At 40.2% G+C, this 18,022-nt stretch overlaps 1 protein-coding gene across 1 annotated transcript; it reads right to left on the reverse strand.

Annotated features, from left to right (window-relative positions):
* Nucleotides 1-3,897: 3,897 nt before the first annotated feature.
* LOC110701666 lies at nt 3,898-5,106 on the reverse strand. The gene has a single exon (XM_021879280.1). It carries the CDS (start codon nt 5,104-5,106, stop codon nt 3,898-3,900), a length of 1,209 nt encoding a protein of 402 aa, XP_021734972.1.
* Between the last annotated feature and the right edge of the window lie 12,916 nt (nt 5,107-18,022).

Below are 18,022 nucleotides of genomic sequence, written 5' to 3' on the forward strand. Positions count from 1 at the left end.
GACCGCCCATCTCGTGCTATCTTCTCAAATCTCGGTGACAACCTCCACAATCTTAGCGCATGTCTTTGAAGACCGCCTCATCACGAACCGCTCTTCTCGCATCTTGGTGACAACCTCCACAATCTTAGCGAATGCCATCGAAGACCGCCCATCTCGTTCCATCTTCTCAAATCTTGGTGACAACCTCCACAATCTTAACGAATGTCGTTGAAGACCGCCCATTTCGTGTTATCTTCTTTAATCTTGGTTACAACCTCCACAATCTTAGCGAATGCTGTCGAAGACCGCCCATCTCGTGCTATCTTCTCAAATCTTGGTGACAACCTCCACAATCTTAGCGAACGTCGTTGAAAATAACTTTACTTGAAGTCATCCTCAGTTGTTGCGATAAATTCCGAAGAAAACTACCGAAGACCAACGCTTGTCGATCTTTAAAGCTCGCTTGAAATTTGCTTCAGGCGGTGCGTCGGCGCTTCTGTTGCTTGTAAACCAGTATGTCGGTGCTTTGAATTGTGAACCTGTATGTCGGTGCCTCTGCTGTTTATGAACCAGTATGTCGGTGTTTTGAATTGTATGAACCATTATGTTGGTGCCTTTGCTGAGCCAATGCTTAGGCGCTTTAAGCTAAGTAAGACAATTGTTTGTCAGGTCGATCACATATTGCGATTGTAATCAAGCCGACTACTTAATCATGTCAAATTGCTTATAAGGGCTACTGGCGTACCAAGGAACCCGAAATTGCTGTTCCGAGAGGCTTCGAGCTCTGTCGCTGCTGAAATATCTTTGGCGCCGCGATTTTGCTCTGTCGCCAGACGCTGGGATCTAGCACCAGGCGCTGAAATCTATTGCTAGACGCTGGATGCTGTCGTCTGGCGCTGGAGTCAGGTCTTCCCTATTCTGCTTTTTCTGCCGTTGTTGCTCGGTTTCGCTCCGAATTTTGAGCTTGGTCGTTCCCTTTCAACCAAATCCGCTCAAGTATTTTGTAAATTAAAGCTCTTCATCTCTAATTTACCAATCAATGTAACTCCTCTTATCTTGGAGAAATCTCTTGTGTCATATTCGCGGTTTTTTCGAAAAAATTCGGGAATGTCCTCGCTTGCTGGGATGCACCTGCATTTATATCTTTGATCATAGGACTTTGCTTATCTTTCTTTCGGATTGACCTAAGACTTAGTTTTGACTCAACTCATTGACTTGACATGACTCAAGGTATAAACTTGACTCGCTGTGATTGACTCGAGGTCGACTCGACTCGATGTGACTTACGACATGACACATGTGTACATGAATTGTGTGTGCATGTGATCGTGCGAATCCAAAATGCAAAAAAGTAAAAAATTTCTGTCATTTTTGTATAGGGTACAGACTTTCTCCCGAAAAAGAAAGACACGATTAAGAATCGAAGTGAAGTTTTTTTTTTTTGGAAGGTAAGAAAAGTATATTGATAAAAAAAAACTATACAAAATAAAAGTACAATCCTGACAAGCAGGAACCCAAAGCTACACAAGCCTAAGAAAAATATAGGCAAACAACCACCCTGGTTTTAAGTTCAGCCTTACCACCTTCTAGGAAGGGTGTAAGACAGGAACAAAAAACCAAAACCAGGTTAAGGAGATCCCTGGTACCTTCTAGGAAGGGCTCAGGGAAAACCAGACCTGCAGAACAAGAAAACCTACACCCAACACCCCATACAACCAAACTAAACATCAAAAACAGCACAAGTTAAATGCAAGACTTGAGGTGCTGCAACCATTTACAGTCTTCAATCTTCCAGGTGTGATTAATCATCTGCTGACTTCTAGTCACTACTTCTCTCTTTACACCCTTAGAAATCAATCAGGCCTGAGAACAGCCTTATACCAGAGAGCATGATTCCTAGCCATCCAGATATTGTAGACAACTGCAGAGCAGCCAAACTCACTTTCTGCTGAATACAATTTTTACCTCTTTGTTTCCAATTCTTCTAATTATTAAGAGAATACACAAGGGAACTAGGAAGTCCAAGCCAGTGAGCAACATCATCAATAACTTTTACACTATAGCTGCAAACAACGAACAGATGACTACTGGTCTCAGCGTCCTCACCACACAGAAGACGGTCACTAGAATCACATACCCCAAATTGAACCAGTTTGTCTCTAGTTCTGAGTCTATCCAAAGCTGAGAGCCAATTAATAAAGGTATGCTTGGGAATATTGAAGTGATTCCAGACCCAGTCATACCAACTAACTTTTTCCATGGTACCCTAAAGCCACTTGTAACCATCTTTGATTCTGTACTTTTTACTTAACCAATTCTCAGTCTCAAATCCCTCTCTTAGCTCATCTTTAGTCTTGTATAACAATTTCCAGGCCCAACCAGCATCTTTCTTTGGTTTATAATCCCACCAATCCTCATCTTTGATATAGACAGCATGAACCCATCTGACCCATAAAGAGTCAGATTTCTTTGCAATTTTCCAGACATAGCTTCCCAGAGCAGCTTTGTTCCAGTTTCTACATTGCCTAATACCTAAACCACCAAAACTTCTTGGGTCTGCACACCAATCCCGGGAAATTGGGGGAGACTTAGACAGCACAGCATTACCACTCCAAAGAAAAGCTCTACATAGCTGAGTGATTCTATCCACCACTTTCTTAGGTAACAAAACACACTAAGCCCAATATGTATGCAAACTCATGAGAACAGAATTAATAAGGGTAACTCTAGCAGTATAGGATAAGTTTCTGCTACTCCAGCATTGCAATCTCATCAACATTTTATCAATCAGGTTATCATAATCACTCACTTTCAGGTATTTGGCATTCATAGGGATACCAAGATACCTAAAAGGCATGTCACCAAGGACAAACCCAGAATTCATCAAAATACTATCCTGAACCTGTTGTTGAACATTCCCAAAATAAATTGCAGTTTTATCAAGGTTTGCTTGAAGCCCTGATCTTTCCTCAAAGGTTTTTTAAGCTCTAATAAGGAGAGTAACAGACTCAGTGTTACCATAAGAGAAGAGCATCAGATCATCAGCAAAAATCAAATGATTAAGAGCCAAAATGAGCACATCTCTGGTGAAATTTGAATTCTTTCTTCTTACCAATTTTCCTGAGAAGCCTGGTTAGGTACTCCATGACAATGACAAACAAGAGAGGGGACATAGGATCACCCCTGCCTCACACCCTTTCTCCGTTTGAAAAAGCCATAAGAACCACCATTGAGCAACAAAGAGAAAGAAGGAGTGGTCACACACTGCATGATCCAAGAGATGAACTTGGTGGGAAAGTTAAGAGCACTCAGCATCTCATGAATAAATTTCCAATTAACATAATCATAAGCTTTCCTCAGATCAACTTTTATAGTTTTACATCTAGGAGGCTTTTTCTTATTACTATAAGATTTAAGCATATCCTGACAAATCAGAATATTATCCAAGATAGATCTCCTAGACACAAAGGCACCTTGACAGCCATCAATCAGCTCAGGTAACACTTCCTTCAATCTATCACAAATCATTTTAGAGATGATCTTGTAAACCACATTGCAGCAAGCAATTGGTCTAAATTGGTTGATCCTATTAGCATGCTCAACTTTAGGGATCAAAGTAATGGTGGTAGCATTAATTTGCTTAAGGAGCTTACCTAAACTAAAGAAGTCCAGGACAGCTTTAGTGATATCAGGACCAACAATGCTCCAGGTAGCCTTGAAGAATTTGCTGGAAAACCCATTTGGTCCAGGAGCTTTGTCATCTTCAATACTCCATAAAGCTCTCTTAACATCTTGCTCACAAAACTCCCTGCAAATATTGCTGCCCTTGTCTTCAGAAAGCACTTTACCTTCAGAAATCACTCCATGATGGATGTTACCAATCATATGAGTCTTAGTACCCAGAAGACCTTGATAATACTAAAGAAAAGCATCATACACCTGCCCTGGATCTGAAATAACCACCCCCTCATCAGTTACAATAGAGTAAATGTTATTCTGAAGTCTTCTCTTCCTGATCATAGCGTGAAAGAAAGTTGTGTTCATATCACCATCCTTGAGCCAATGAACTTTAGCTTTTTGTTTTAAGAAGTTAAATCTATCAGAGTGAGTTTTAGAAAACTGTATCCTAGCCAATCTTTCTTGACTTATTAATTCTTCATTACCAGGATCACTTTGCAGCTTTATCTGGATATCTTCAAGGTGTTTCTCAGCAATTGCATCATCAACCTCCACACAAGAGAATCTACCCATCTTAGATTCTTTCAAAAACTGCTTCACCTCTTTCAGCTTCCTCACACACTGGAAAATAGGAGTACCAGAGATCATTTTACACCAAACATCCTTAACCCCAGGTAGAAATTCTGGAGATTCCACCCATATATTCACAAACCTAAAAGGTTTCTTAGTATGATTACCAGAATCAAACAGATTAATCACACAAGGGCTATGATCCATTAACCCCTCAGGGAAAAAAGTAACTTCAATATCAGCAAATTTTAGCATCCACTCATTATTAACAATAACCCTGTCAATCTTTGAGCAAACTCTATCCTTGCCTTCCTGCTTATTATTCCAAGTGTAAAACATTCCTCCTGTAGCCCAATCAGTGAGACCAGCACTCCTTAGACAAGATCTAAAAGGCTTAACCTCAACTAAGGACACATTGCTCCCTATTCTGTCCTTCAGATTCAGAACACTGTTAAAGTCACCTTGCAAAATCCAAGGGCCTGTAATCTTATTACTGAGCTCAATAATCTGCTCCCAAAGCTGCACCCTGGCTCCAGCAGTATTCAAACCATATACCTTAGTACAATCAAAGCTCAAACCAGTAGCTTTGTGAGCTACATAAACATGAATTAATTGAACTTCACATCTTACCACAATCACATCAAAAAACTGAGATAACCAAACCACCCAAATTCTACCCCCTTTATGATAGGGATAGTTAGCACATACAGACCAGTCACTTCCAAGTCTATTAAACACATCACCAAACTTCCCAACCTTCACCTTTGTTTCAAGAAGTCCAAATAAACCCACTCCATGGTGTCTAATAAACCATAGGACATCACAGAGCTTGCTAGCTTTATTTAGACCTCTTATATTCCAAAATCCAAGCTTATCCATGGTAAGAGTGAGAACATTCTCCCTCTTCCAGGACACTGAATCTGTTACCACTACTACTAATTAAAATCACACCTGGCTGCACTAACTGAGGTTTTTGACAAGCATCATCAGTCTGCAAATCACCATTCAAGGTACTTGTCCTGCTCCCAGCATTCTGATTCTAAGTATCAGGTTTTTGAATTGGCTTCCATACTCTTTGTGGTTTTTTCTTTTGTTTATTAATCTTTTGATTTTTCTCAGCTTGCAGCCCCTCCATTTTCCTAGCTTGCACTTTATGATTAGGACACTGAGCATCATCATGTCCAATCCCACCACACACCCTACACACCTTAGGCTTCCATTCATATTTCACCTCCCGCTTAACTATGTTACCAAGCTCATCCAGGAACTCAATGAGTTCTGGTAACTCAACATTGAACTTAACCTCCACCATAATCCAGGCATACTCCAGTCTTTCCTTAGTAGCAGTTGCCTTATCAGTCTTAATAGGCTTCCCAATCAGTGAAGCCAGCTTCATTAGAGCCTTTTGTCCCCAATATTTCAGGTTCAAACCAGGTATCCTCACCTAAATAGGGACTAAATCCACAGGTTCATCAGTTAGGTGCATTCCCACCACCCATTTTTTCATTATTACAGGCTTATTATCAAACCATACAGGTCCTGAACCCAATACTCTATCCCTTGCATCAACAGTCTTGAATCGAACAAGGAAAATCCCATTTGCCATTAAAAAAACCTTATCTACACAAAATTTACCCCACATTCTTCTAACAAACCCATTAACAATAGGTAATGGTGGCTTGATTCTAATCACATGGAAAACGATTGCAGAATTCCAAAAATAAATCTCTGGTTGCACATCCTCAAAATTAATTTAAACCTTATCACAACTATCCCTTACAGAGTCATTCCTCCCCTCAGAAAGGTCTACACCCTCATCCCTAGTCCCCTGAAATAAGCTCCCCCTCCAATTCAATCGAGCAACAGAATTAGAGATTAGGGATTGAAAAACAGAGGATTGCAAATCGGGGTTCTCAAAAATTGGGGAAAATGCATTCATATTACACCTAGAGTTCTCAAGCATCAAAATAGGGGTTGGATTATCAAAATTTAATACACTATCACAACAAGCAGCAGTACGAAGCTCATCATCAATGGCGGATGAAGAACGAATTACCTGAAGCCAATTGTTAAACTCCTACTTATGCTCACCATAGTCTTCTACAGTTACCTCCTTCATAGAGCTAGAGTTCTCCATTACCTCATCAAGCTAGCTCTCAACTGAAACGTCCTCAAAAGCAATGCTCTGTTCTTTCCTCTTCGTTTAGTTCCTTGTTTTGGGTCCAGAATTCTGCCTTGCTTTCTGCTTTTTCTTCGATTTAGATCCTGAACTCTTGCTTCCCTTACCCTTCTTCCTCTTTTCCGTTGAAATCGGCCTGAAAATCGAAGTTCAAATTTGTGGGTTTCAATCGGATTTTCAACTTTCTCTCTCTAGTTCATGAGACTTTCTCTCTCTAAGTTTTCACTTTTAACTTTCATTTGATTCAATTAGCTTCAAGTAAGTTTTTTTTTTTGAAGATGCATGTTGAATGAGCTTTGTCAAATGTTGTTTGATACTATCTCTCAATGTGCAAGGATTAATCCACCCTAGGCTATATCAATGATTGACTCAATGATGAAAGTATTTGGGTAACTTAGGCACGGAGGCTAAGCACTTCATAGTTTGTGATGCAATGACAATTATGATTGATGAGTGATGTTGATATGACAAGGCATGCTTCAACGCCGTGTTAAGATTCCATGACAAAGGGTTCCTAAGGGAAGGTATATTTGGTCATGTATCTGTGATGTGTGTGAAAGTGATTCTAAAGTTAGGCCTCAAGGGCTAAGTGTGTGGAAAAAGATATTATTTCTAGAAGAGTCAAATGATGGTGACTCTTAGGTTAGGTAAGCTAATGATGTAGGGATCAAGCCCCCAAGTTTAGCTCTAAGTAGATAGGGATGAGCACTGGAGATCCCTTGATATGATCATGGTGTGTGAATGTGAATATGAATGCATGTTTATTATGGTCGCACCTCGATGAGAGGTTGCCTACGTATCCGTTAGGAATCAGGTCGAACGTAGCTCTAGACGAACCTCACACGAGTGTGCATACCTCAAAAAGGTCTTTTGAAGGGTTGTAACGTGGTTAGGCTAAAGGTTATAGAAGAAGGGGATAAAAGCTCAAGACCCTCGATAAGCCCCCAAGGTGTGCAACTTTGCTATTGAATATTTGTATTTTCATGCTTGAGGTTTTCTACTCTTTTTTAGCTCTTTCTTTTGCTTTAGCATTTATTTCATTTTTATAAGTGTGGCAATCCCGATCATGCGGTCTTCACTCACTTGGCATTCATGTTTCTCAGGCACAGTGCCAAGCACTAGATAAGAAACGCAATCTAAGACGTTTTCATATCAAAGACATTGGAACACTTGACCTTTTTGTACACTTTTATTTATTTTTGCTATTTTATTTATTTTGATATTTTGAAATCACTTAAGCTTTTGAAATTTCATAAGTTACACACCTTCCCATCCCAAGGTTAGGTAGATATGGGTTGAAGAAGAAAGGTTTATCGTTAGACGAGGCTCAAACTGGTTTATCAAAAAAGGATTGTATATTTTAAGGGTGAAAGGTAATATGATGTGGCTACAAGGGGTGCCTCAAATCATTGGTATACCTTGTGCTTAGTTTGACATGGATATTTTTTTTTAATGGAATGTAATGAAATGATCATATGCAAGAAAATAAATGCTCATTTTATTAAAAGGAAAAAGAAAGAATCTACAAAATTAATCTAAGGGGAATAAAAAGGTGCCTATGCTATACTTATTAAGGAAAGGGTAAATAAAAAAGAAATAGAAAAAGAGGTCACGAAATCTTGTCGTTGAAGCTCGCCACTTGTCTTGTGTTGTTTGCTTTATCATTACTCGCTCTTCTTGTTAACTGGAGGCATGGGAAGCTTGTTATTATCAATCAAATGTTGGATAGCCTCATTTAGCTTCCAATAGCTCTCAGTAACATGACCCCTACCTTGATGGTACTTGCAGTGTGCATCTGGATTTCAACTAGGCAATCTCTTTTCAGGTGCGGGATCTTGAATAGGTCCAATGGGAGTAATGAGTCCTTTGGCATGGAGTTGATCGAAGGCAGTATCTGTTGGGGTTTGGTGAGTCCGACTCATCGCGGAAACAAACCCAAAAACAAGACCGCACTCGCAATAAATAAAACCATAAACATAATTAAATTAATCACAAGATTAAGATAAGCTAATTACCTTTGACGCGTGCTTCGCTCCAAAATGAGCTCTTACTTGAAAGCTTCAAGTCCCGCTCACACGGAGACCACCAACGAAGTCCACCCGCACCAACAAAACCGACTAGGTCCAATGTCTTGGGGTTAGCAAGACCCGACCAATAAAACCCGAGTAATTATATTGAGTTCAAAGGTTTTCACTAATTGTGATGCCTTTTTCAACTCTTACTCAAGCATCATTCCCAATGCTCATACTTGGGTATTTATAGGAAATGATGGGAGTATCATTTATTCTCCCATCAATGTGGGATAAAATAAAATTAATAATCAAGCTAGTAATAAATCAACAAGTGGCAAGCTCATGTGTGTGCGGGCTGCTGCTGGCCTTGTGCCTTGGCCAGCGCTGCTAGGCAGCAATCAATGGCCTAGCCATGCTGCTGCTAGCTGTGGCGAGCTGGCGCGCCTAGCGTGCTAGCTGCTGCAGCTTGTTGCGGCATGGCTTGCTAGCCATTGCGCGCACAAGGCTGCGCCTAGCATGCTAGCACGCACTAGGCAGCGCCTAGCCTTGCGATGCTAGCATGGGTGCGCTAGCACGCACCAGCCAGCCTAGGATCGGCGTGGTGCACATGCTAGCCACCATTCTTGGCCATACGGCCTTAGCACTCGGTTTTCTTGGGAATTCCGATGCTAGGGGTATTTTGGTCTTTTGTTGATTTATTACTATATCTCGTCTCGTCTTTCACTATTTTTCGACTCGACTTCCGACGCTCGGTTTCGACGCTCTAAGCTCGAATTTCCGACGTCTAAATATATATTACTCGGTCGACTCATTAATTCCTTCCGAATTAATTCGTCAGTTCGGTTTGTTGAATGCTTGGGTGTGACCCTAAGGGTTCAGTCAAGATTAAGCTGTAATATTAATTATTCATTAATATTACTGATTGGAAGCGGCCTCTACCCAGGCATTCTGATCACTTGACCTCACTAAATATATTAGCTTTCTAATAATTCTAAACCCACAAACGGAATAGTACACTTGTTCGAAGGACACCATTCCTTTCAATCTCCCACTTGTCCTTCCGGACAAGTGCGCATTTTGTGTACAGCCTTTTTCCTATGTCGCTTAATGTCTCTTCATGAACTATAAGGTAAGATTTGTTTTGTCATCCTTATTACGTCCAGAAGTGTTTCTCGATTCCGAGTCCGACTGTCAATAAACAGATGATTTCTAAAATCCATCCGAGCACGGCCATGAATTTTACAGTCTCGCTCTACGAGAGGCCTTGTATACAACAAAGACATCTTCCCTATTTTAGTAGGGGGACATTCCCAGTCTTGTAATGTAGCTCCTCTTACTGAGAGGACCTAGTCGCCCGAGTGTTGCCGTTATAATCCCCTATTACGGCAGACGTTTGACAACATCAAAGCGAACTAGTACTCAAACAAGAGAACTCACAATACTCATGGTCGAGGAAATAGGTTCCGATAGCCATAATGAGAAGTATACTTATGACAAATTTTTAATTTCTTAAAGTATTCTCATAGGTCGATCCAGTATGGTTCTAAACCAATACCTGTGCAAATGATTTATGACAATCATGTCCTTGTAGCACATGAAACGGTGCTATAAATTAGACTACACACTAATCTCAATTGGTCATTAATCGTCTATCGTTTAAATGACCTTGATTAGGGATAATTTTCGATTATAATATTCAATGTTCACTTAATAGTTGTTTCCTTACCAAGACTGGTCTTGATACCCTATTTTGAATATTCTCATAATCGAATGGACTCATTATTTAATCCTAAACCACAATTAAATAGCATAACGGAGTAATAAAATATTGCATGAAATTTTACATTACTCTAAAACATGAATGGTTTTCCTTAGCGTCTTACATTAATTTTTCTCAAAATTAACTAAAACACTAAAAAAGGAAATCAAAGCCAGTCTCCTACATGCTTGATTCTCATTGCCTCAACGTGCTTGTTGTGCTTCACTTGAGGCAAAGGTTTAGTAAGTGGATCGGCTACATTGTCATCCGTTCCAACTTTGCAAATTCTGATTTCACCCTCTGATTTCCATTCTCGAATCATGTGAAATCGCCGCTTGACATGTTTAACCTTCTGATGTTCCCTAGGCTCTCTGGCCTGAGCAATAGCTCCATTGTTGTCACAATAGAGGGCTATTGGACCCTTTATAGAGGGTACAACATCAAGTTCACCAACGAACTTACAAATCCAAACAGCCTCCTTAGCTGCTTCAGCAGCTGCTAAGTATTCGGCTTCAGTTGTAGAATCTGCAGTTGTACTCTACTTTGCGCTCTTCCAACTAAATGCCCCTCCATTTAGACAGAACACATATCCAGATTGCGATTTGAAATCGTCTTTGCCTATCTAGAAGCTTGCGTCGGTATAACCTTCCACAACTAAATCCTCTGCACCACCATACACCAGGAATTTATCCTTGTTCCTTTTCAGGTACTTTAGGATATTTTTGGCCGCAGTCTAATGCGCCTCTCCTGGGTCTGATTGGTAACGGCTCGTAGCACTCTAGGCATACGATACATCTGGCCTAGTACATATCATGGCATACATGATCGATCCAATAAGCGAAGCATATGGAATCTGATTCATTCTTACCCGCTCATCAGGTGTCTGTGGACACTGCTTCTTACTTAGGGTTATGCCATGTGACATTGGCAGGTGACCTCTCTTGGCCTCCTCCATGCCAAATCGAGCAAGTACCTTATCAATATAAGTACTCTGACTCAATCCAATCATCCTTTTCGATCTATCCCTATAGATCTTGATGCCTAGTATGTACTGAGCCTCTCCCAAGTCTTTCATTGAGAAGCACTTTCCAAGCCAGGCCTTTACCGACTCTAACAACGGAATGTTGTTTCCAATGAGCAATATGTCATCGACATATAAGAGTAGGAAGGAGATGTCACTCCCACTGACCTTCTTGTAAACACAAGATTCATCTAGATTCTTGATAAAACCAAACTTACTGATGGCTTCATCGAATCGCAGATTCCAACTTCTGCTTGCTTGCTTTAATCCATAAATGGACTTCTTAATCTTACAAACTTTCCTAGCATTGTTTTGGTCGACAAAACCTTCAGGGTGTGTCATATACACAGTTTCTTCCAAATAACCATTAAGGAAGGCGGTTTTGACGTCCATCTGCCATATTTCATAATTGTAATATGCAGCAATCGCTAGGAGGATCCGAACGAATTTAAGAATTACGACTGGTGAAAAGGTTTCATCGTAATCAATACCATGAACTTGTCTGTAACCTTTTGCCACCAATCTAGCTTTGTAAATGAATACATTTGCATCTTTGTCGGTTTTCAACTTGAAAATCCACTTACATCCGATAGGTGTATAACCTTCGGGTAAGTCAACCAAGTTCCAGACTTGATTTTCAAACATGGAATCCATTTCAGATCTCATGGCCTCTTGCCATTTAGCAGAGTCGGTGCTTGCCATCGCTTGCTTGTAGGTTGCCGGTTCATCTCCATCCATAATCAGGATGACCTGATTCTCGGTTAATACTAAACCAAGATATCTATCAGGTTGAGATCTCGGCCTCTGAGACCTACGTAGGGTAATGGATTGAGCATTTGCATTGTCGGTTCGACTTTGCACATTTTGATCATTTTGACCTGCGTCAACAGATGCTGTTTGAGCACTTTGACTATCATTATGATTTTGTTGCTCATCCTCACGAAATTCGTCGAGTTCGATTTTCCTCCCACTTGTCATTTTGGAAAGGTGCTCCTTCTCCAAAAAGACACCATCGCGAGCAACAAACACTTTGTTCTCCGATTTGTTGTAGAAGTAATACCCTTTGGTTTCTTTTGGGTAGCCCACAAAGTAAAACTTGTCAGATTTGGGATGAAGTTTGTCAGAAATCAATTTCTTGACATATGCTTCGCATCCCCATATCTTTAGAAAAGATAACCTGGGAGGTTTCTTCGTCCATAATTCATATGGAGTCTTTTCTACAGCTTTTGATGGAGCACGGTTCAGTGTTAGTGCCGCGGTTAGAAGTGCGTGTCCCCAGAAAGAAATAGGAAGATCAATAAGACCCATTGTTGATCGTACCATGTCTAACAAGGTCCGATTTCTCCTTTCGGATACTCCGTTCCATTGTGGAGTTCCTGGAGGTGTCAATTCTAAAAGTATACCCTTTTCTTTCAGATGGTCATCGAATTCTTGGCTCAAGTATTCACCACCTCGATCCGATCGAAGGGCTTTGATTTTCTTGCCAAGCTGATTTTCAACTTCACTCTGAAATTCTTTGAACTTTTCAAATGATTCAGATTTATGCGACATGAGGTAGACATAGCCATATCTACTATAGTCGTCTGTGAAAGTGATGAAATATCGATGTCCATTTCTTGTGGTTAAGCTCATTGGTCCACATACATCGGTATGTATAAGACCTAATAAGTCACTTGCCCTTTCTCCCAACTTGGAGAATGGATGTTTAATCATCTTGCCTAATAGACATCCCTCGCAATTCTCAAACGATTCTAAATCAAAAGAGTCAAGAACACCTTCTTGTAGAAGTATCTTGATGCGTTTGATGTTAATGTGGCCAAGACGAAAATGCCACAAGTAAGTCTGATTTGACTCTATGATCTTATCTCTTTTGGTATCATTATAAACATTATAAACTTGTTTGTCTAAAGAAAGCACATAAAGGCCATTTTCAGAATGTGCAATACCATATAAAACATTATCGAGATAAAACGAACATTCTTTGTCCTTTACTCGAAATTCAAAACCTTTGGCGTCCAACGCCGAAATTGAAATAATGTTTTTGGTAATGTTCGGAACATAATAAACATTATCGAGTTCCAAAACTAGCCCGGTGGGCAAAGACAAACTGAGAGTTCCTACGGATACAGCACCAATTCTGGCTCCATTGCCGACCCGGAGTTCAATCTCTCCCTTCTCTAGCCTTCTAGCGTTCCTTAGTCCCTAAGAATTGGAACAAAGGTGTGAGCCACATCCGGTATCTAATACCCATGATGTTAAGCTAGTGAATTTAAAGTCTATAACGAATATACCTGATTCAGAAGCAACGGTTCCGTTCTTCTTATCTTCCTTGAACTTGAGGCAATCTCTCTTCCAATGTCCCTTCTTCTTATAGTAGAAACATTCGATATCAGATTTAGAAGACGCTACCTTCTTATCCTTGGTAGCTTTAGACTTAGGCGGAAAAGTTTTCTTCTTACCTTTCCCCTTAAAGCCTTTCTTCTTATTGCCCAAAAATTTGAACGACTTGCCCTTTTTAATCATGAGCATATCATGCTTCCCCTCATCCTTGAGCGTTTTCTCAGCTTGCTTCAACATACCATGAAGCTCGGTGAGGGTTTTCTCCATGCTGTGCATATTGTAGTTCATCTTGAACTGATCATAGCCTTTGTGCAGCGAGTGGAGAATGATGTCAATTTCCATCTCGGTTGAATACCCCGCATCAAGCCTTCCCATGTTTTCAAACAATCCAATCATTTTGAGTAAATGTGGGCTGACTGGCTCTCCTTTCTTGAGCTTGCTCTCAAGGATCTGCCTGTGGGTTTCAAACCTTTCAGTTCGGGCCTGCTCTTGGAACATATTCTGCAATTCAGAAATGATCTCAAAAGCCATCTCTTTTTCAAAGAAAGTCTTTTGAAGCTCAGGAGACATTGTGGCCAACATGATGCATTTGACATCTCGATTGGCACTTTGCCATCGATTTATGGCAGCTTGAGTCACCTCCTCATTGGGAGCCTCGGGCATTTCCTCATCAAGGACATATTCCTTTTGCTCTTGCATGAGAACAATTCTCAAGTTCCTTTGCCAATCAAGAAAATTTGGCCCACTCAGCTTCTCCTTGTTGAGAATTTAGTGTAACGAGAATTGGTTGTTTGAGTTATTTGAAGACATGATTCTACAATTGAAAGAATTTGAAATGAAAAACCATTAATTATACTTAAATAAGATTGAATTCATGCATTTTAATCAAACTTATTTAAAACGTCTTATTCACACATTAAAGATTGTCCCCATTTTAGGTGAGAATAAATCGATTCCAAGATCCAAAGAAACAAAGAGTGGTTAAGCATGCTTTGGCTTGTCTTAACACTCAATCTCCTAAGGAAAGCAATGCTTTGCTAATGGCTCCAAGCCACTCTTGGTTGAATAAATCGTCGCATCCAATGCTCTCTAAACAATTTATTCACTTTGCCACGACATGTTAGGACTCCATCACACATATCGTTGAGTATAACCAAAACCACCTTGCATACCCGGTATGCCTTACGTTCCTTGGAGAAGTAGTGATGCCTCGCTTTGGCGTAGCCAACCACTACCCTCGTTCGGTTGGTAAGTGTGTTTTGGAATGGCAAGTTTTACTCAATATTTTAGGGACCTAGGGTTTCTATGTTGGTTGATTTAAGTGAACTTAATTATTCATCTCAACATTCGAAATCCTAAACATGCATCTAACATATAATTCATATATATATAAACATAAATATATATCGAAAACATAAATAGAGATGCATTTGGCAACTAGCATGACCCCTTGAGATCTTCAAGTCTTCAAAAGGTCTTCATTTGCAACTTCATGGCTTTGTCTTCTAAGAACCCCGTCTTCAAGACTTGACCAAAATATTACGATTGCTAGTTTCTACGATTAGGACTAATCTAAATATTAAGGTACAAAAATACTCAACGGTTCGCAGACCGTATTTAGATTTAAAAAAATACATCACGGATCACAGTCCGTATTTTCTATCCTAATCGGGCCCCACTAGTTGCCATTTCATAAAACCTGTGAGAGAATTTACATTCCATTCATCCATTCACTATCTGTGAATGGCCCATGCATTTTACAACGATAAACAAGTAACAATGCATAAAACGCGCGAGAACTAGTAACTAATCTAGGTGGTTAATCCAATTAACACACCTAATTAAACTAGTCAAAGTTGTTTTAACCGGTTATGGAAATAACTAAGAGACGCTCCCACTAAATTCCGCATCCAACTTAAATAATCCAATTAATTAAGTCGGTGAACCCAAATATTTGCCAAAATTAATTTTTTGCAAATGTCGCTCAAAATCCGAGGCCTAGACTCAAAAATTTTAATTAAATAAACAAAATAATTAAAATAATTAAAACGACAATTTAAGCAAAATTACGAATTCCAAAATGTCTAAGTGCCTAGCACTAAGACTTGGAGTACAAAAAAATACCCTTATTTACATATTAAGCAACGCTAAAATTAACTTTAAAAGAGCATCGCCTTAATAACCCGGGGTTATTGTGCCAATTATGGGATTTTTGCTTATTCCCATGCGCACCCCCGCAACACCAAGCATGCATGTGGGCTGCTTGTGCTTGCATGCGCCACGCCCAGCCCAGCCAAGCGTAGCAGCACGCACAGCGCGCACAGCATTATGCTGCTGCTTGCTGCTGGCTGGCGCGCTATGCTGCTGGCAGCGAACAACAGCCCACGCCCTTCCTCGCACACACACACGCACAGCACCAAGAACCTAAGAACGAAGCGCCTGGCAGTCACATATGGGTTGCGTGAGCAGCCCAGCTGGCCGAGAGCTAGCTCGGGGCTCTTAGGCCTCGTGTTGTGTGCTAATGCTTCGAAAATTATCGATTTTTGTGTGTGACATTATAAATCAATTCTAAATTATATTTAGAATCAATTTTGAGGAAAAATGAAAAATAACAAGTCCAACTTAAATAATTCATCCAAATGCAATTAACCAAATTTATTTCCAAGAACCATTCTTTAATAAAATTTGTTTAACTTGGTGTAATAAAATAAATTAGGGCAATTCTCACTATTAATTTAATCACTTTAAATTAATCTTGAGATTTTGACAAAATAAAAGGGAGTTGGAAAAATGAACATAAGTTCAATAAAGACTCCAACTTTAATACTTGTGACTTCATGAAAAATTATATCTTCCAATATGAAGATAAACCAATTTCAATCACAAGTTTTAAACTTTATGATTCCAATCAACTAAAAAATGATTAAATCAACAAAGTTTAACCAAAATTCATGGAATTTAGTAACTCAAAGTTTCAATCACTTATCATAAATAAAGATTGAATCTTTAGTACTTGGAAGAAACAAAGAATAACAATTTCACACTTAATGCAATCAATTTGCAATTATGTGAAAAATAAAACCAAACTTTCAAGCACCAATTACTACCAAGTAATCATGCTTAAAGTGGTCAAAAATTGCATATAAATTAAGGAAAGAACCAAATACATAACCACCATAAATATGCAATCAATTTTCAAGGTTAGAATGACTTAAAATTTTTCGTCAAAACAAAAAATCCCTCAAAAAATGCCTTTTCCACCCAAAATTCACTATTTTTGGGTCGAAATCTAGGTTCGAGAGCTGAAGACAGCTCTAATACGAGGTAAAAATTGGAAAAAACGAGTTACTAATCTAATTAGCAACTTAAAACCAGAAAAATTAAGCCATAAAAACACCTTGAAAATATTATGATTTTAAAAATAAATGAGCTAGGCTCCGATACCGCTGTTGGGGTTTGGTGAGTCCGACTCACCGCGGAAACAAACCCAAAAACAAGACCGCACTCGCAATAAATAAAACCATAAACATAATTAAATTAATCACAAGATTAAGATAAGCTAATTACCTTTGACGCGTGCTTCGCTCCAAAATGAGCTCTTACTTGAAAGCTTCAAGTCCCGCTCACACGGAGACCTCCAACGAAGTCCACCCGCACCAACAAAACCGACTAGGTCCAATGTCTTGGGGTTAGAAAGACCCGACCAATAAAACCCGAGTAATTATATTGAGTTCAAAGTTTCACTAATTGTGATGCCTTTTTCAACTCTTACTCAAGCATCATTCCCAATGCCCATACTTGGGTATTTATAGGAAATGATGGGAGTATCATTTACTCTCCCATCAATGTGGGATAGTATGATTTTTCCATTTTATTTTAAATCTAAAATAAAATTAATAATCAAGCTAGTAATAAATCAACAAGTGGCAAGCTCATGTGAGTGGTTAGGTGAGGACCACTTGGAGAAGGGGGGACCAAACTTGCTCCCCACTCCCTCTCCCATAACTGGCCACCTCACTCCACACACACTCAAGGACCACAAGCCACATGGCACCCACCCTTGGGCACCAAGGCAGCCAAGGTGGGCTACCATGTGCTGCTCTCCGTGGCAGCCACGCCTAGCAAGCCCAGCAGGCCCAGCCTTCGCATGCGGGCTGCCAGGTGCTACTGGCCAGCAAGCCCAGCATGCTTGTGCGGGCTGCTGCTGGCCTTGTGCCTTGGCCAGCGCTGCTAGGCAGCAAGAAATGGCCTAGCCATGCTGCTGCTAGCTGTGGCGAGCTGGCGCGCCTAGCGTGCTAGCTGCTGCAGCTTGTTGTGGCATGGCTTGCTAGCCATTGCGCGCACAAGGTTGCACCTAGCATGCTAGCACGCACTAGGCAGCGCTAGCCTTGCGATGCTAGCATGGGTGCGCTAGCACGCACCAGCCAGCCTAGGCTTGGCTTGGTGCACATGCTAGCCACCATGCTTGGCCATATGCCCTTAGC

The sequence above is a fragment of the Chenopodium quinoa genome, unplaced genomic scaffold, assembly GCF_001683475.1.
Source record: "Chenopodium quinoa cultivar QQ74 unplaced genomic scaffold, ASM168347v1, whole genome shotgun sequence".
In the NCBI taxonomy this organism is placed as follows: domain Eukaryota; kingdom Viridiplantae; phylum Streptophyta; class Magnoliopsida; order Caryophyllales; family Amaranthaceae; genus Chenopodium; species Chenopodium quinoa.